We start from the raw sequence: 19907 nt of genomic DNA, 5'->3' as shown, positions 1-19907 counted from the left end.
ATTTCTACCCCACTGCCTGCTTTCGCCATTGGAGAGAACATGCCATTGACACAGGCAGGAAAGTTTCATTAATTTGTTCGGTCTTTCAGACTTTCTAAACCTCCTTATAGTGAGGTTACCTGTTCTATCCTTAATCCTCTGACTTACAGAGCTATCCCTTACACGTCTACTCAAAGTAAGTCTCACTGAGCTCAGTGGGGCTTGCCCCCAAGTAAGTGGGAATAGGACTGCAGCCTCACATGCTGAAAAACATATCCTTAATGTTGAGTTGTTCAGGGTTTGGTTGTTCAGGGTTTGGAAGCCACCACCCACCTAGATTAAATCAGACTATGTATATTCTTTCAAACAGAGGTTCTTAGCATCTTCACCTTTGAAGACTTTCTTACTTTCTGTACTTTCTTAGCGCTCCATCCTAGCAATTAGGACAAAAATTAACAAATTCTGTTTTGCTCTCCTTTTTAAACCAAGGAGTTTAGTATCATTTTAGAAGCTCATCTCTGTGCCAATTAAGGATCTAAGAGTGAATCATTTCATTATCCATATTTATATCCATGCATATGATACATGTGCAATTGGAGGACGATACGCATTGCCTTCTAACACCTCAGTTTCATCCTACAAATTCCATGGTTGTTTTTCATCCAGCAGACTTCAAATAGAAATACTGTAGTCTTAAGTGAATCCATGCAGACACAGGGTTTTTTAAGAGCACATCTCGCACATGATAAAGGGCTTGCCCTTATACTTCCATGGAAGAGGAAGCTTTATTGGCCCAAGAGGGATCTGAGAACAAAAGGATACCTGCACACAAAGGAGATCCATCTGAAGTGAGAGTCTGTACAAAGGAAACTGATCAAGCTAATAGAAGATTTTGCTGGTTTTGATTAGCTACTAATTCATTGGCTTGTTTTTATCTGCTCTGGTTTTGTTAGGATATATTTTACCATGCTTGTTTTCTTTGGGTCTGTTTCATTTTTGCTAGCCACCCTGGGCACTTTTTGCTTGTGGAAAGGCGATAGATTTAATTAATAAATAAAAACATGTAGGATTCCTATTGCAGATCAACCATGATAGGTAGTGTGTACTCTGTGCTGGAGAAATCCTATCTCAGTTCCATGAAAATATATTGTAGCATTTGCCATTAATGACTATACTAATCTGAATCATTAAAAAGAATACCAAGATGGAACATCAGCTCTGGTGAAGAGCTGGTTTTCAATCTAGCACCGTGACAAAATATCGTGAAGGTACAATGCATTTAAGAACATAAGAAAAGCCCTGCTGGATCAGATGAAAGGTTAATGTCTTCCAACATCCTATTCTCACAATGGCCAACCAAGTGAGAAGCCTATAAGAAACTCACAAAGCACAACAGCACTCTCCACACTTGAGCTGCATAGCAAACTGGATGCAGAACACACATGTGCCAATTGCCAAACCTCCCAGACCATGAAGGGCTAAAGAAAAACCCCAGATTCACAATTCTAGCTCCACCAGCTTGAGACATCTTAAGGCATTGCCAGCAACCCCACCAGCTCAGGGCTTCATCCAATCCCATCACTCCCTAGTCATATGTAGGAGCAATCCTAGCTTGACATAAAGGTCCCATAAATGGGTACAAACAATTCACAGACACCCCCCCCCAAAAAAGTTGGCACCCAATGCATCCACCAAAGGGCCACCATCCTGACTTGAATGCTTTGCACTGCTAGTAAAAGCCCAGGACAATTTATTGTCCTTGAACTGACCTTGCACTGCCCTTCCTTGGAGTTGGTCTTAATGACAGTGGAAATATTACGCAACTCAATCCAACTCATGTTACTTGAAAATTCATGAGTTCCATGAGAGTTACTCCCTGGTAGGTGCGCACAGGATTGCCCAATCACACAGATTGGGAGGAGATGGGGCTCAATATCCCTGGGGAAGAGAGGAGCAAAATCTGGGTATCTGCAGGATTGGGCCACAGACAATTGGGTGGTCGGGAAAAGACATCTAACTAAGGATTAAGGGCGGCCAAGGGACAGTTCCAGGCAGCCTTTAGTAAGCGAAGTCAGAGCAGGTGAGGGACAGCAGAGTCTGAGACAGGGCAGCCATTTGCATTACCAAAAAAAAGAGGACCAAGGAGACAGCTTATTTGCATCAAATTTATGTGCATGCTAATTTGCGTGTGTGCATGCAAATTTACAAAATAATTAATATAATTTCAATGGTGGGGGGTGCCTGTGGCCTGTGTGCCTGCTCAGTCTGATATCCAAGTGTTAAATTTCGAAAAGCAACTTCTCCAAGCTGGACTTGGGTAAGACTTTGAACTTTGCCTTTCACCTGGCCTTCAGGTGGACAACTGTCCTCTATAAAGTAGGGCACATGTCCACCGTAGATGCACATTGCCCAATCTATGGCACAGACAAACCTGGTAAGAGGAAGGGGAAATATTATGGGAGACAGGAAAGGGCTGTGACCAATCACACAGCTGGGAAGCCTAGAGCTACATGGGCTGGGCTGGGCTATTTTGTCGCACATTCTGTAGAGGTGCAGCGACTCCAGTCTATCTCCCAGAGGAGCTGGAATGTGGCTGGTGGCCCTATCGCTTACGTACACGACCCTGATCACTGGTGGAAGCCAGTTGCCCAAATGATTAAAAATGCCGCCACTTTGCATTTAAACGGCATTTCGTCATACAGTTATAGCGCAAATAGGAGAGCTTATTATTACCTGACTTTCTTCACGGTTTTTCCCATTTTCTGGTTTTGAAATGGATGTGGGCTTTCTGGATTTTAAGTTCCCCATTCCAACCCTCAATGTGCCATCACAGGGTGTCTGGGTATCTTGGAACACTGCCTGGTTTTCCTCTAAGACTATAGCTTTGTCTGGGTGGTTTTCCTTGTTTTCATCTCTAGAAGAAAATAAAAGCAAATTTTAAAAGGCACCGTGATGGGTGAGCAAGAAATGTAATGCTCAAGACATCATGCTCACAATTTATTTTTAGATTACTTTTGTTTAGACTCCCCGCTTCCCCCCCCCCTTTCTCCTATTTAATTAACATTCCAGGACAGAGCTACGTACAGAGCTATGTAACATTTTTAAAACTACAAAAAATATTGCTGAAAAGTGAGATGGTTGCATTTGCTTATTCAGGCCATACTTCAGGCCTCTAATACTTTAGAAGCTGCTTTATACCAGGTCGTTCCTATGCTGGGATAGCTCAGTTGGTAAAGCCCAAGACTCTTAATCTAGGGGTCGTGGATTTGAGCCCCACATCCGGCAAAATATTCCTGCATTGCAGGGGGTTGGACTAGATGACCCTCATGGTCCCTTCCAACTCTACAATTCTATGTTTCTGTGTTAGGTCTGGCAGCTCATGCATGTGGTCCAGTACTACCATTTGTCTAATGTGATTGGCAACAGCTTTCCAGGGTCTCTGGCAGATGGCCTCCCCCACCACTTGCTGTTGGTGCCTTTTAGCTGGAGATGCTAGGGACTGAATTCACAACCTTTGCATTTCAAGCATATACTTCAGCTGTGCTGCTTTTAACTCAGGGGTAAGCAACTTGGGCTTTTCCCTTCCTTTTTGTGGAGGGGTTCTGGTTTCCCCAGAAGCGGCTTAATCATGCTGACCACATGACCCAGAAAAACTGTCTGTGGACAAACGTCGGCTCCCTCGGCCAGTAAAGTGAGATGAGCGCCGCAACCCCAGAGTCGTTCGCGACTGGACTTAACTGTCAGGGGTCCTTTACATTTAATCTGTCAGGAGCCACATGTGAACTGTGGGTGGGGTCACCCTTCTCTCTCACTGGCTTTCTGGCAACCCCTTCTATCTCTCTCCATCTCCCCTCCTCACTTAGCAGGCTACTGGGGGAAATGTCTGAACTGACAGTGGTGGACTTTGGGCTCTCAAATTTCTGTGGCACCCTGTGTGACACTAAACTTTGCCCCACCCCACCCCACTTCTCGTGCTCCATTATATGGCATTGTTGTGGCTCCCAGTGTAACCGCACTGGCCATGCTACTCTAAAACCACCTCTGGAACTGATCACAAAGAGAGGACTTTAGAAACGAAGCTGGGGGTCGCAAATAATTAGAGTAAGGGCAACACACGGTTCTAGGGCCTCAGGATGCTAACCACAGCACACTAAACATGTAGCGTGTCCCACCAAATACATGATAAATCTCTTGGTTTTGTCATCTGCCTGAGACTACAAAAGAAGAGGTTTTCTCAAGACCTAGCAGGCCCCAAGACTTGACCAGCTTTTGCTTAATGGGAGATAAACTGTACAGATATTTACAAAAGTTATATACCACTACTAGTGCTTTTTTCTGGGGGGATGCAGAGGTACGCACACCTCTAAACATTTTGTGAATCTCTGTACTTTTGTCCATTTGGTGTATTTATTTTTCCTGATTTGAACTATAAAATGGTGATTATCTTGAGTCAAAATGAGAGTACCCCTAAACATTTTGGTTTTTGGGGGGGAGCACAGACCACTACTATTACAGAAGACTCACGTTGTCTTACATAGGGCCCCTAAGCAGTCTCCCATCCCAGCAATTGACCAGGATAAGACCGTCTCAGCATTAACAGTTTAACATCACGTGTCTTCAAGCCATTTTCAGGGAAATACTGGATAATTCCAAAAGAACTTCCTGCAATAATTTGTGAACCTGGCAAGCATAGCCTGCCCTCACAAATACCTTTCTCTCGCATCTAATTCTACTTTCATACAAAACATCTGAAAGTACCGATAATATTGTGCCTCTCTCTTTTCCACCTAGTATTATCTGATAACTCTCAAGGTAATGACCCTTCATTTGCAGAGGTTTTTACTAATGACACACGAAACTAAACTCAGAGATTTCACAAGTTCTAGGCAAAGTTTTATTATCTCCTGAAATTCCTCAGGGTATTTTTGGCTCAAGCTAAAATCTGAAAATTTGCCTCACATTGTGCAGCATTTAGTGGATAATAATGGGCTGAGGTAAGGGGGTATTGAACCCAGTATTTATCATAAAGTTCATCACCATTGTTGCCCTGCATTTATAGAATTGTGTTTAGGCCTCTGTTTAAATCTCCGGTCAGCTGTGGAGTTGCTCTCTGGTAATAATTTATGCTTTGTTTGCAATTCCTAAGAAAGTGGTTCTTGAAAAATCCCTAAGATAAATTTAAAAAGAGATCTGCTTGCTACATTTTATTTCCTTTAATAAAACACAATAGCAAGATACCTGTGGAGGGAACTGGCTGTTTGGTCTTCATGTACAGACTCTGTATCCTCGCCACACCTTGAAAATGGATATAAAATAATTATTGGATTTCTTCTACTTGGGTCTTTTTCAAGTAACGAATATGTTCATTCTTAGGTCATAATCAATCAGTCTTTATTGCAGTCACAAGACCAGACAGGTTAGGTCACAAACGCTGTTCTGATAAATACAGATGCTCATTTTCATATGTTCTAAATAAAGCCTGTATAAAACAATCACACCAGTTTTATCCTGTGCCTGCACTCCTTACCCAAAGGAGGACTGTAAGAAGGTCCAGCACCTACTCCTATGCCTCTCAGGAGTTTCTCTTGGGAGGGAGTTACTTCAGCTTTGTGCTGTACAAACCCACTGCTATTGTGAAATTTCCATCCACCCTAGCAAGCATAGCCAATGGTTAGGGATAATAGGAGCTGTCATTCAGAAACATCTGGAGACCCAAAAGTTCCTCACATCTGGTCTATGGAGTTTGGGATTGTCCCAGTCCTATAGGAACTTTTCATGTGGAAACCCAAAAGAAAATAATGGCAAACGCGCAAGAACACAAAAATGCATAACTAATTTTCACTTCAGCATTCTCATGCCTGCCTAGAAGACATTTCCACTGAGTTAGAAGCAATGGCAACCGCCATCACCCCCAGTCCAAATATTTAAGGGCTAGATGCAATTAGTCGGTCATGATGGGAAGTTGCTCTGCACATTTTCAGACGCTTTATTATTGTAATCTTGGCCTTCTGGAAGTCCCATTTATATTCAAATAGGAAAAGGCCACACTGGATGCCCCAGCAAATTTTTCTGATTCAAAAAACGGCATTAAGAATGTTTAATACCAATAAGGAATACTTCCAGTGTGGTTTTCAATGAACTGAAAATAGATGGAGAGAACCTTCGGAACTACTTCAATTTAAAAACCTGACAGTTAGAAAGGTCTCCGAAACTAAACATCCCCAGAATCCTATGGGAGAAATACAAGATAAATATTTAACACGAGCAACAGTGCCGGCAAAATAAGGACATTCCTTTGTGCAGTCCTAGTAGAAGGAGGCAGTAAAGCATATCGAAGGTTTCCGTGGCTATCAGTTTAAATCAACCTGTCTCCGCTGGATTGCCAAGTCTGCACAAATGCCGCACTCACTCTCTGTCTTGCCTTTATATTTCACAATTATTTTGCATTTATATTTCCAGTTTGCTGTCAGTGGAGTAGGGCCTATTCCTGATTTGAGAAACAGTCTGCAATGTGGTTGACCCCTCCACTATTTACAGCATCTGTCTTCTTTGGCGCAGTGGTAGTATTTATACTCTGCAACCATTCTTTGTTGAGAAGAGCTTGATATACCCAACTCTCTGTCTCTCTCCAGAAGTTGCTAGTGTTAGCTGTTTATGAGGAGGTACTCACTCAACCTCATATCACCCCAAACTATTCTGCCTCACCCCCCCCCCCCACACTTTTCTGTTATTGGAACATTTATTTAGGATACATTAACACCATATGGAGTCATGGAATGCCCAACAAATAAATAACAGAAGAATTACATGTTTTGGGGGGACTATGTTTTTTTACAGGGGAAGCAACAGAGGGCAGAAGGGCACATGGTAGAAATTTGTATACGTAGCATGGAGAAAGTGTCTCATAAGAAACGAACCCAGGAACATCCTAGTAAACTGATTAGCAGGAGATCTGGGACAGATAAAAAGAGGTATACTTTTACACAGAACATAATTAATTTATGCAATTTGCTGTCACATCAGACCTGGTGGCAGCCAGTAGCTTAGATGGCTTTAAAATGGGGATTAGACGAATTCATTGACAATAAATCTCTAAATGGTTGCCAGTCATTGAGGGGGTGCACATATAACCACAAGGTTCGGTGCCAGCACACCCACTAGGGAACAACAGCGGTAGTAGGCTATTTCCTTAATGCACAGCTTGCGGGCTTCCCCAGGGCACTAGTTGGCCACTGTGAGAAAGAGGATGTTGGACTAGATAGAGCCTTTGCGCTGGTCTGTCTGGGCTTTCCTTATGTTCTTACATGATCCAGGACTTGCTTTTATTACTAGAAATTACGTGAGGCGTATTCCAAAATTCCAGGTGTTTTCCACCTGGAAAATGAAATGCAGCAAATTTGTGGCCCAAGACACACCACTGGTAGACAATTTTGTTATCTAACCATCAACACTAAGGACATGACGTTTGGTTCATATAGTAGAAAGCAAGCAAAACCACATCTCAGTGTGGGCTGTGAGACTTTTCCTTTGTTTGAATTAGAATTGGAAGCATATTTGAGGCCGCCTCCATTCAATTCCCCTCCCTGTGCTTTTCTGTGTCCTCACCGCCAACCTCATCCAATAATCAGTCTGCATTTTGGTGGCACTGAGCATGCTCAGTCTTCATGGGACTATTTGGAAGGGCGAATTCTAAATATTTGGTTGTACTTTGGCAAAGTTCAAGGCTATCTGTGGTGGTGGTGGCGGCTGTTTTGGCTGCTTAAGTCACCTTCAAATCAGAAAACAGCTCAGCTGTAGTCAGAAATATGTATTTAGAAGCCCAGATAGCTCAGTCAGTAGATCATGAGACTCTTAATCTCAGTGTCGTGGGTTCAAGCCCCATGTTGGGCTCAATTCTATGATTTAAGATTGCAGCGTGCAAACCATGAGAACTACTATGTGTGAATCACATGTAAGCCAACCTGATAGAAATTAGCCAGTTTGATCCAAAAATCTGAAAAAACCACAAAAATACAAACCAACCACCCAGAGTCAATTTTTAAAAAAATGTTGCTGAGTAAAAAGTCCTCCCTTGGGCCTTGCCATTATGCAGACTAGTAATTAATTTTCTGCTTTCTTCTTCCAGTACCAGAGCTCAGATTGCATTATGAGGTAGATCGATAGAAATATTATCATTAGCTACACATGCATATATCCTTTTGGTCATAGCAGCTGTTGGGCTGGGGCTTGGTGTATAGCAATGCAAGCTTTCTGTCCCTATGGAAATATAGCTTTTTCTCACGGAGACAAAAATTGCCTGGTTCTGACAGACCCAGTGCTGGTTCCACTCCTTGAGGAACATAGATTTATACTTAAAGATAGATCAGTTTTTACTCAATATGTCTGCACATGCCCAGTTTACTGTTGTATATCTGTGTTGGCAGCCAAACAATGCTTAAGGCGGTGACTACAGCTTGTAGCTCCCTTGGCACCAATTGGCTTCTTAACACCGAATCTGAGCAACATTTCAAACATGGATTCAAACACAGAGTGTCCCCTGCTCTGCGCTTGTCCCTTCCTCCTCTCGCTGAAGCCTTACACCAGGGAAGGAAATATCAGTTGCTCTGAGAGCAAAGCGGGTTATCAGGTATCGCCAACAAGAGGCAGCACTCTTGTTATTCTGCCCATGAGAAGATCACTAAAAACAACCTCTCTGATCAGCTCTCTACCACAGCTCTAACATTTTTATTTTATTTTATTTAAACAATTTATATACTGCTTAAGTACAACAGTTTTTAAGCAGTTTACAAAGACAGAATACAAAAAAATAAAAATCAGTTCAAACTATAAAATCAAACTTCAACAAAATGCCTGCTAGAATTAAAAAGAAGTCTTCAGTAGGTGCCTGAGGCTCAGTAGAGAAGGGGTTTGTCTGATCTCAACTGGAATTCAGCCCACAATACTAAACACCCCTCTCCTGGTAGATATGAGATGAGCATACAATCTATGGGGGGGGACGGACCACTAACTGTTACTCCCGCAAAGACCTCAGTGAATGGGCAGTCACTGAGGTATCCTGGGTCCAAATCATTATGGGCCTTGTAAATTAATACAAGAACCTTGAACCCAGCTCAGTAGTGTATAGACAGCCTCTGCAGGCTTTTGAGCACTAGGTTAATAGCACCAGACTATATAGTCTGTCCTCGTCAACAGACTGGTCACAGCGTTTTGCTTGGAAGTCTTTATCAAACGGATTGCTATCATCATGCAGCTGATGGTGACTCACATGGGAACTCTCAGCACGCTGCTAATCATCATCCTTCTAGGAATATTACATATTTATATACATTGCAGCTGGGAATGTAGCAAACGCACCACGGCATTGCCGTGATCTGAAGAATCCCCAAGGGTAGCATGTGCTGAGTTCTAAGTGACCTTAGGTGTAAAAAAAGGGGAACAGCTTTTGCATTAGTAGTGGGGAACCAGGTATTGGCTTTCCAACAGAATCTTTGTACATGCATTTCTGCTGCAGTAGCGAGAAGACCTAATACTATCAGGAGACTGGTATCTACATAGCAAGGGATACCAGCAACAGTGGCAGGCAGGCATTAAGCAGAGCCCAGAAGACCCGAAACAAGATCTTTTGCACAAATGAAGCACACCTCACAACTTTAAGACTTCCTGAAAATGGCACAGTGAAGGGCACTAAGCACTATATTAGGCTGGGCAACTTCAGGGCTGTGCTCATGTACATGCCAAGGAAATATATTTTCAAAATCCTGTTGCCATGTTGGCCGCACTTCTGATGAATCGACATATGGGTTTATAAGAACATGAGATTGCTGCACAATGAGAGATAGAATTGTCATTATAACATACATGCAACACTGTGGTCTTCTTCACTCAGAACCTTTAGCCAGTGCAGGAACCAAAATATCAGCGGGGAAATAGCTTCAGATAAGCTTCTTCAAGGCCCCACATTCTGGAAAGTTTTGAAATCTACAATGTAACTACAATGTAAGGATTAGAGCTCACTGGTCAACCAGCAACACTCACAATTTGCCATAGACATTCCAAGTAAGTGCCCCCTTTTCCACTCCCATAGAACCTAGCTCCCCTTTCCCCAGCAATTTTCCAGTAAGTATTGTTGCTGTTGTTACTTCTTCTGAGAATGTAAACTCACTCACTTGGCACTGCCCTCACATTGCTTGTCCTCAGTGGCCTTGTTACTTAAGTCAAAAGTAATGGGCTACACAGGATTGTGATGTCATCCTTTTCACTACATGGAACCTGATTGGCTGGAGACACCCATGGGACCAATCTGAGGAGGAGGGCAAGGCAGCAGCCATGGGGGACAAATTGCACCAAACCAGCAAGAGCCAGAAGCAGCAACAGAACAAAACAAAAAAAGGAAAAGAAGGGTGAATGCTTGTACAATTGCAATGTGTTTTTAGGGAGGGATTTCTACCTCACTGAATTACATTTTTACATAGAATTTGAAACTGAGCAATATTGGGAGGGTGATTATTTCTCAATAACACCTAAAATTAATATGGAATAAAATAGAAGACTGCCCAAATATTTTTACTGTGTAACTGCATGGTCTCTGGTTGTCACCAGCACACTATGGACAAGACATGGCAATCATTTGCATGACAAGACAACTGCAGGGCTTTCAACTGTCTGTGTTGTAACTATGTCGTTTCGGGGCTATTTGGGATTGTTTTTTGACCTGTTATGAGTCGCCAGCCTACAAAATGCCCCCACAACACTGCCAAAAACAAAGCAGAGGTATGAATGAGTAAAAACCCGCAAGGAAGAAGCTGAGTACCCATAGTGAGCAATTCAAAAAAAATGAGCTATCACACTTGATACATCCTACAAGGAAAAAAGGAGAACGCTATTTTATATCCAGCCTTTGAAGGTTAAAAGCAAGCAGTTAATATATTCACAAAAATTCTAGGAATGATCCAGGCAGTTAAGTGTCCTGACTGCCATGGAACTTAAATGAGGGAGAGGCCCAAGAGTCTCCAAAACTGAAAGCCAGCACAGGGCTCCCATTCTGTAAGAGAATCAGCACTGCATGTTCATGGCGCATAAGGCTATGTGCCTACTAGTCATCATGGCTATATAACAGCCATGATTCTAAGGCAGTGTGCCTTTGAATACTAGTCACTTGGGTTCAGATGACTGTTGTGCTCATGTTCAGCTGCCCATGGCTTCTGGTAAGCCACTGGGCTTAGCTATTATGATTACCTCATGTCCTTGTGCATGACAAGAGCTAGCCGGGGAGTGAGGAAAACGTGCCCCCGTTTGTGTCATTTGCTGTTCCCTGCCCACATAGCAATGGACTGTGCTTTTTAAGTCATGAAGGGTCGCCAACCTTTTCTGACCAATGGACAAATATGGAATGTTGAGGAAAGCTCTGTGGGCGCCAGTCACAAAATGGCCGCCACATCTACAAGAGCAGAGACAGGGGCCACAAAAGGGTGCAGGCCTGTCCTCCCCTACCACCCCAATCGGCAGGAGGAAATGGGGCCTACCTACACCAACCACCAATGCGCTCGCCCACAGGAAACTCTTTACACATCTACTCTTGAGAGGCACAAGATGGAATCCAACACAGCCCTATGGAGATTGTTCTGTCAGTGCGCAAGTATTTCTACATATCTGGAAGAACAATTCCCCCCCTCCTCTCCACACACACTGTTCTGGGGGTTCCCCTGATCTTCCAGAGCAGATTTGGGGAGGTGCAGAGAGTGGGGGGTGGCATGGGGGGGTTGAAGCCTCCCTGCACCAGCCAGCAGAGAAAGGTAGTTAAACCAATTCATCACGCTACCCTCCCTTTATAAAGTGCATCCCCAGACTGACCGGAAGAGAGAAATAATGTGTGTCAGAGAGTGGGGGGGGGGGAACAGGTGCCGCCCCAACTATCCATGAACCACCACATGTCACCCTCAGGTGGGGGGAAGGTTTCATACCCTGGAGGATAGCATTATAGAATAACGAATTACACGCTGGTTGATTTACAGAAAACCCAGAAAGCAGAACCACTATATTACAGCCAGGGGGAGGGGACGTCTGCCAAGGACATACAAAAAAATTAAGGACAAATTTAAAAAATAATCATTTATGGTCAGCACACATGTATGCAAACTAAGTGACTGTCATTTACCTACTTATTACATATTTTGCTTTTTTCTTTTTCAGGTTCTGCCACTCTGAGGCACCTACCATTTAAGGCCGAATAGCACAAGAAACCGGAGACCGAGTTTTAAGTATTCAGGCCAATGGCACTTGAGAGAGTTTGATCCTTTCCCCTCTGCCAGTTTTCTTGATCTGTGGTAGCCCCCTAAAAGCTGCCATTATTTTGCCCCGGGGAAAAGCGCACAACTATGCAAGTATGTCCCATAGCAGAGCCAACGGCAGCTCGGGGGGGGGGGGGGGGGACAGGCAATGTAAATGGGGAAATTGGCATACAGGGGAAGCTTCACTGCTCTAGCAGATTTTCAATGAAAACTAAAACACCAGGAAACCAGGCCACTCCAAGATGGGGTGCTGCGTGAAGCTACAAACACCCCACTCCCACCCCATTGCCAGCTGTAGCAAGCACTGCTCTATACTGGGTAGAGTGGTGGTGGTCAGAAGAAACAGCCAAGGGCTGCCCCAGAGTGTCTGTTCCCTCTGTCTAACAGTTGGGCTGGCCCTGTTTGGAGGTGTCCTACATCTTCAGCTGCTACAGAATTGCTTTCTGAAGATGCCTGAATTTGTTTCTCCTTCTGAGCCTTGTGAACTTTGAAATGCTATTTGGTTTTTTTAGAGGGGAAGCAATTAAAAGCAAATAGGAGGTGTGTCAGCAAATGGGAGGATACAAAGTAGTAACTGCTTGGCTTTAGTGCTTGGGTCGGAGATACAATGTCTCTGAAAATGGAGTTTCCAAAGGCTAGTAGCCCTTGATGGATCCTTCCTCTCTGAGGTTTTCTAATATTCTTAAGAGCCGTCTGAGGCAGTGCAACCTTTGTTTTCCACAGTTTCCAAAACTGGTACAGTGGTACCTCCGGTTGTGCACAGGATCCATTCTGCAGCTCCAGTCAGATCCAGAGGAATTTGCAACCGGAAGTGCCTGTTCTGCTCACGAGCGCGGTGCATAGAGCACTTCTGCACAAGCGCGCATGGCGGAACCCTGGAAAAATACTTCCGGGTTTGCTGCGTGCGTAACCCGAAGGATATGCAACCAGAAGTGTGTGTATCCAGAGGTACCACTGTACTCCTTTTGATCACTGGAAAATTGGTGGATGGGTTGGAAAGTTGTAGCATGGCATATCAGCAAGTCTAGAAGTGACATATGCCTTGAGAAACTCTCTCAGGCAGCTGGTACAATATAAGGCTCTAAATCTCAGGATTATATGTTTCAGCCCCACAATAGGCAAAAGATTCCTGCATTGCAGGGGGTTGGACTAGATGATGCTTGTGGTCCCTTCCAACTCTACTATTCTGTGATTCTGCACCATGCAGGGGGCAATCTATAGGTCAACAGGATTTCCCACCTTTAAAAATAACAAAAATTAAAGCCCCTACCTACAGGAGAAGGGGGGAATCATACTAGGGTCAATTCTGCTGTGAGGAGAAGATTTAAACCCTCCACCCAACCCTCACAAACACATTTTTCCAGATTTATATCCAACACCACCAACACCTTATTTGCTGGGGGGAAGCATACATGTCACATATGAAAGGTCTCTCCCCCTGCAAGGTAAATAGAAGCAGGGGAGGTGATTAAAATGGGGGGGAGCTAACTTCCACTTGGCCACCATTGTAATCACAATCTGATTTGCCATCCTGCCCCAACCCACAAAAAGACCCTGTTCACTAACCTCCCCATCTGATGTGTCCAGCAGCGCCCTCAAATATCTGGGAAACCCATTTCTCCCCAGCATCTGTTATTCAGAAGTGAACTGGTTCAGGTTCCATTTATCCATGGGCATAGCCAGGAGGGGCAGAGGGCAGCTGCCCCCCCCCATTGACCATTTGTGTTGCAGATAACTCAGTTCTGTCCCCCTCCTAACATAAACCCCACCCCAAATAAAGCCTGGATATGTCTATGCATTTACCTAATGTCACTAACAGGTGTGCACAGGTAGACCTTGGATAGGGCAAGTGGGAGGAGCTTGGTGTGGGTGGAGTTGAGGGGCAATGGGGTAAGGGCCTGACCTGGCACAATGTGTAGGCCTTGTAGCACTCCCACTTTTCAGAAGCACCTGCTGGCAGCACTGCTTATTGCTAATGAAACAATACATATAATCTCTCCTGCAGTACTTTAGTCTCGAAAACACACCTTTATGCATGTGTTTAATGTATTTTGTTGCATTCCCACCATTTCCACAATGGAAAACTGTACTCCACACATAAACAAATCCATAAATTGTTTCCCTGCTCCTGACCTTGCTGAACCCTCATGTTTCCTAGCTCCAAAAATATAACAGGGGGGGGGGGGGGACGTGATGCAAAAATAGACCACAATATTCCAGGCATGGCACATGCTCTAGGGATCCACAACTGCAGCTCGCAATAAACTCAGCAATATTCAGATATGAAAATGACACCTTGAAGGAAAACAGCATCAAGGGTTTTTTAATAAAATAAAATCTGGGGTCATTAATAAAATAAATGCATGCATTCCCCCCCCCCCCACATTGTGCATTAACTCCCAACAAGGCGAGGGGTGGGGAGGGCGGATTTTGCCAAATCTGCAGGAATTCAGCGGTTTCCCCTGAAAACATGCTTTATGGGGTGGTTCTCCCCCCCCCCCCCACCTCCCCGCTCCTGCCGTCACTTGCTACAGAGCTCATGTGCTCTCCTAACCCTCACGTACTGGCTCGCCCCGATTTACAACCAGCTGGATCGTCACCCTCTTTTCTCTCGAGGCGTGCCCTAAGCATAAAACTCCTCTCTGCAGAACCGTGCGAATCCGAAGCAGGAACCCCCCGCCATCTGCACCAACGCTGACAACCGTACTAGAGGTTGCCAGGCGCGTCCAGCTGGTAAACAGTTAACTACTCCCTGCACGGAGAGAGAGGTTGCTCGCTTATTGTGTTGCAATTCGGCCGGCTCGTAATTTAATGATGACTACGGGAGGGGACATGTCCCCCCCCCCCCTTTCCTTTCCTACCTGCCTTCCATGCAAAGGGTTTGAGCAACGTATCCATTGGCCAAGAAGCATACCGTTGCCATTCATCATGGGGGGTAGGCAGCCGGGGGGCAGCCACTGAAAGCAGGCACACTTACTCTGGCAGAGCCGAGCTGCTGAAGGAATGGTCCTGGATGCTGAAGCAGAAGCAAGAAAACATCGGAGGGGCTGATCAGAAAGGCGGGCAGGCTCCTTTTCCGCCTCCTCCTCGGATCCTTCTCAGCGGCTGCAACCCATGCAGAGGCATGGCACGGCGAAGGCGAGATTATCCTGCGGGCGAGCGCGCGCGCCGGCTAGCTCGGCGTACACAAGGCTGTATCCTGGCCTCTTCTGCACATGCTCACCATCCGAGGACCCCCTGGGATTTCTGCGTGTCAGCCTTGCTGGAAACCACAACGCCCATCAGGCACTGCTGCTGCTGCGCTGAATGAAGGTACAGAAACAAGGACTAGGCAAGGAACGCGCCCTTGCGCGCGTCTTGGGGAACTGGGGGGTGGGGGAGAGGAAGGAGCAGCCCGCGCGCGCACCTCGATCCCAGGCTTTTGGCGCGAGCCTCTCGCCACACTTGTCGGTCCCTGCGGTAGGTGCGAGGATCAGGATGGGCTTCCTTTCCTCCCTGCCGCCAGGATGAGTCATCTTCGGAGATTCCCTTTCGCAGGTTCTGCTCGGCAGCGCGACGCCTCCCGGGAGAGAGAGCGAGAAAAATATCCCGCGCCGCTTGGAGAATTAGGAGGAGGAGGAAGCGCGCTTACCATTGCAATTATGGCGATTCAAGAGGTGAAGTTGTTTCTCTGTGTGTGTTTACACATGTGGTGAGAGAGAATCATAACACTGTACAGTTGGAAGAGACCCCGAGGATCATCTAGTCCAACCCCCTGCAAGGCAGGAATCTCAACTAAAGAATCCAGGACAGATAGTCATCCAGCCTCTTCTTAAAAACCACCAGCTCCCGAGAGAGTCTATTCCACTGTCAAACAGCTCTCTCAGAAAGTTCTTCCCGATGTTTAGTTGGAATCTCTTTTCTTGTAACTTGACGCCATTGGATTGAGTCCTATCCTCCAGAGCAGGAGAAAACAAGTTTTCTCCGTCTTCCATGTGACATTTGAAGATATTTGAAGATGGCAATCATCAGGGGTGTCTTACCCATAGAGGCTAGTGGCACGGGGTGCCAAGTTCTGGAGGACGCCAGGGAAGAGGCAGAGGCTGGACGCGGCGCCTCCCGGCATCAGCTCGCCACCCTCGCCATGCCACGCTGAAGCAGCGCCACGCCCAGAGCCCCTGTCTGCCATGGCCACCACGGCACAAAGTGGCCAGCTGAGCTGGGAGGTGCTGCGTCCAGCCTCTACCTTTTCCCCACTGGAGGAGCCACCCTCCAGCTGCTGCCCTCCTCCTCTAGCCCCGCTGGCAGCGCCGTCCTCTCTAAAAAACCTCTGGGAAACCAGAGGGGGCACCGGAGGGAGCTTTGCACCACGGCGCTGGATATGCTTAAGATGGCCCTGGCGATCATATCTCCCCTTAAGTCTCCTCTTTTCCAAGCAAAATATACCCAGCTCCTTCTATCGTTCCTCTTAAGGCTTGGTTTCCAGACCCTCGATCATCTTGGTCGTCATCCTCTGCACACATTCAAGCTTGTCAATAGCCTTCTTAAAATGTGGCACCCAAAACTGGACACAGGACTCCAGGTGTGGTCTGACCAAAGCTGAATAGCAAACTAACTGAATGAATTTCAATAGAAGGTCATATTGAATCCTGACTCTGCTTTCTCCATACACTTGATCTTTCACAGGGCATGAAGAAGAAGAAGAAGAAGAAGAAGAAGAAGAAGAAGAAGAAGAAGAAGAAGAAGAATTGGTGTTTGGGGAAACAGAGGTTGCTGCACTAAATATAGAACACCATGTGCACATGCAGAGAATAATCTGTCTATACCCTGCCCCAGATCTCCCTCCCCCAAGAATAAATAATCTGAAATGTAGGTAGGGCAAGCAGGGGCATACCTAGGGTTTGGCAGCTTGGGTGCCACCAAGGGTGCGGGCCCAGGAGGGCACAAAACTCTCACCTCTCTGCTCTGGCTCAGAGTGGCCTTTCCTCCCATCACCAGTCCAAAGGATTAGCTTTGCTTGCCCTCAGTGTTGTGGTCACCAAAACTTGATAGGTTTTGTGCCACAGTGATGTCATCACATTCCATTTACATTTCCTGATAGGTTGGGATCACTTACAGAAGACAAAATCCCAGGTAAACACAAATGGCACTAAAGCAATAATCGTAAGGAAAACCAGAGGCTATAAATGCCTGTGAACACTTGGGGAGTGCGTGAGAGAAATTTCACTGTTTGGCAACCCACCCACCCCCCTGGATATCTTGCCCTTAAAAAAAAAACCAAGGGGAAAAAAAACATTTTACCTCAACAATATTCAAGGATGAAAATCAATGCAGCTCTGTTTCCTACACGATGTCTGTGCTATGTGATAAAGCCACCACATACACTTGTAAGGAATATTTGTCTGAAGCCAGTGGAGTATTCAGTCCTAGCAACAGAATAATGATATTTGTAATCTGGGGGAATAAAATGTTTGCTCAGCTGGTGCATAGGCAGCACAGTGAATACTAGTGAAATCCACATTCCTTGGTGTACAGGAAAACTGAGCATCTCTGCTTGGTTGCTTGTGGCATTTGATGTTAGTCCTACAAAGCATGATTCACAGCGATTGCAAGCAGTGGCAGAGGAACCCTCTCCAGCATCCAGGGCGGGACGCCGAGGAGCGAGACGAAATGCCCGGTGACGCATGCAGGGCAACCGTACAGGCTGCCACACATGCATACTCCATACGGGCCGCTGTTCACGAGCGGCATCCCGTATGGGCTGCTGCTTGCAAGCAGCAGGCCGTACGGTCGCTGTGCGAGAGGCAGCCCATACAGACACCCATATGGACGGCGTGCGAGAGCAGCAGACCATATGGATGCCGCATGAGTGGCGCACATACTGACTATGCGCACCCTTGGTCGCTCTACAGCTGGGGGGAGGCAGGGGCCATCTTGTCACACACACACCGAGTGGCACCCGTGGCAGCCCACCCCTTCCGTCCCCCACTTCGTACGCCCCTGATTGCAGGGCCTTTATTTTTATGTTATTTTTCACAGAGCCTAGATTACTTCTACTGAACTGCCCTCCACATTGTCCTAGTGATCGTTAGGGTTTGCATTCTGTTCTGTAGCATAGAAGAATATTATTTCTGGGGATTTTTTTTAAAAAAAAAAATCAAGGTGACTACAGTTGAAGGAATGATATGCAAGGAGAAGCCAAAGCTGAGATTGCTGACTAGTAAACTTAAAAATATTTGCTCACCACACACACACACCCCCCTCTCTACAATCTTGGCTCCCAAACTATGGGAGTGCAAGAAAAAATGGGGAAAGCACCCCAAATGAACAAGATAAAAAGGAAAACAGACCCCAATGTTCACTGATGCAAATCTCTGAAAGTTCACTGTCTTTTGGAGTAAAACACTCCAATGGACAAAAACAATGGACAGCGTTAATGCCAATGGTTCTTAAACAAATCATAAATTGTTTTGGGGGGAAATCAAACGATGATAGTCTCTACAACCCCCCATTCACGACTGAAAAGAATTTTGAAGTCAATAATGAATAGGCGGTGGTTATGGTTATTTGTTATAATTCTTTGGCAGCTGTTAGGTTTGCTGTCTGGTGTTTTTTATCCAGGTTGCATTCACATTTAAGGGGGGGAGGGGCTGAACTGCAACTCCCATCATTCTTGGCAACTGGCCATGCTTGCCGGGACATGGGAGTTGTAGTTCACAGCAACATCTGAAGGCCCAAACGTTCCAAACACCTGCCCTAAGCAAACCTTTAGCCTGAATCAGAGAAGGAGGTTCTTATTCTGTCTCACAAGGAAGTTGTGGCTGTAACTTAATGTATGCATTTAACAATTTAATAATTAGTACAATGACGCTTCATTGCCTTTGATCTTATGAGGCTATTTACTCAATAATAATTACTTGTTTCTGTTTACTACATAGGCAGGGTTATGGTTTAATGTGCACAGGTTGTTTACAAGACTTTGCAGAGAGGGTTCTTCTGATGAGAAATTCCAGAGCTTAAAATCTATGATTAATGAACAGATTCCACAGATTAAGTGATGAATGCTTTCAGCTCTGCTGAGAATATTACTTGTTTGGGTTTCACTGCCTTATAATTCTCCAGAATGGCCATGGGCCTCGCTTCCTGTTTGCAAATAAGGTTTGCGAACAAATCTGCAGTTCTTCTCACTTCACTTTTTTTTGGGAAGGGTTACTCATATTTATACATGGTGCTAACAGCTCTGACTAAAACCTCAAAGGAGAAATATTAACAATGATGTAAGATGCTGTAAAGGTGCAGAGTAGGAGATAAGAGTTTTAGCATAGAAATGACTAACCAGGATTTAAGGGTTTAAAAAATATATATAACCCACAGAGAAAAGCACACGAAGCATTATGGTTTAGTTTTTTAAGCAGAAACTTTGACTCTGTTGCATTTTGGCATTTTGCATTCGAAATCTCTGTCTTGGTAAAAGGGAAAGGAACTGGCAGTGTCACAAGAGTGACGTGTTCAGTGTTTCCACCAAATGAGAAAGAAGAAAAGTGCCCCCAGCACAGGGTTTAAGTTCATGACTTGCATCTACAAAGTCTTGAGCTCAATCTCCAGCATCATCAATTAAAAGAATCCCAGGTTGCAGAAGAGGGAAGGGTCTTGCCTGAGTTT

At 45.2% G+C, this 19907-nt stretch overlaps 1 protein-coding gene and 1 long non-coding RNA gene across 10 annotated transcripts in view; one reads left to right on the top strand and one right to left on the bottom strand.

The window, feature by feature from the left end:
- FAM13C (family with sequence similarity 13 member C) overlaps positions 1-19907 on the bottom strand; it is a 73539-nt gene that overhangs the window by 43798 nt on the left and 9834 nt on the right. For 6 of the 9 annotated variants that reach the window (XM_081004987.1, XM_081004985.1, XM_081004984.1 and 3 more), the window contains exons 2-3: positions 5218-5274; positions 2713-2893 (exon numbers count right to left, since the gene is read on the bottom strand). In XM_081004987.1, coding sequence (XP_080861113.1) covers positions 2713-2787 — 75 coding nt within the window. In that variant the 5' untranslated portion in view covers positions 2788-2893; positions 5218-5274. Of the gene's footprint in view, positions 1-2712; positions 2894-5217; positions 5275-11214; positions 11238-15243; positions 15379-19907 lie in introns of those variants that run through there. The other 3 variants (XM_081004989.1, XM_081004986.1, XM_081004988.1) reach the window with 3 other exon arrangements.
- LOC308476972 lies at positions 10270-17884 on the top strand. The gene is made up of 4 exons (XR_013986298.1): positions 10270-10379; positions 12169-12359; positions 15252-15578; positions 15804-17884. It is a non-coding gene; the product is annotated as an uncharacterized lncRNA (long non-coding RNA).

This window comes from Podarcis pityusensis, assembly GCF_964106645.2.
Source record: "Podarcis pityusensis genome assembly, chromosome: 5".
Taxonomy (NCBI): domain Eukaryota; kingdom Metazoa; phylum Chordata; class Lepidosauria; order Squamata; family Lacertidae; genus Podarcis; species Podarcis pityusensis.
Note: the sequence above shows the minus strand (reverse complement) of the source record. Positions and strands in the feature narration are given on the sequence as shown.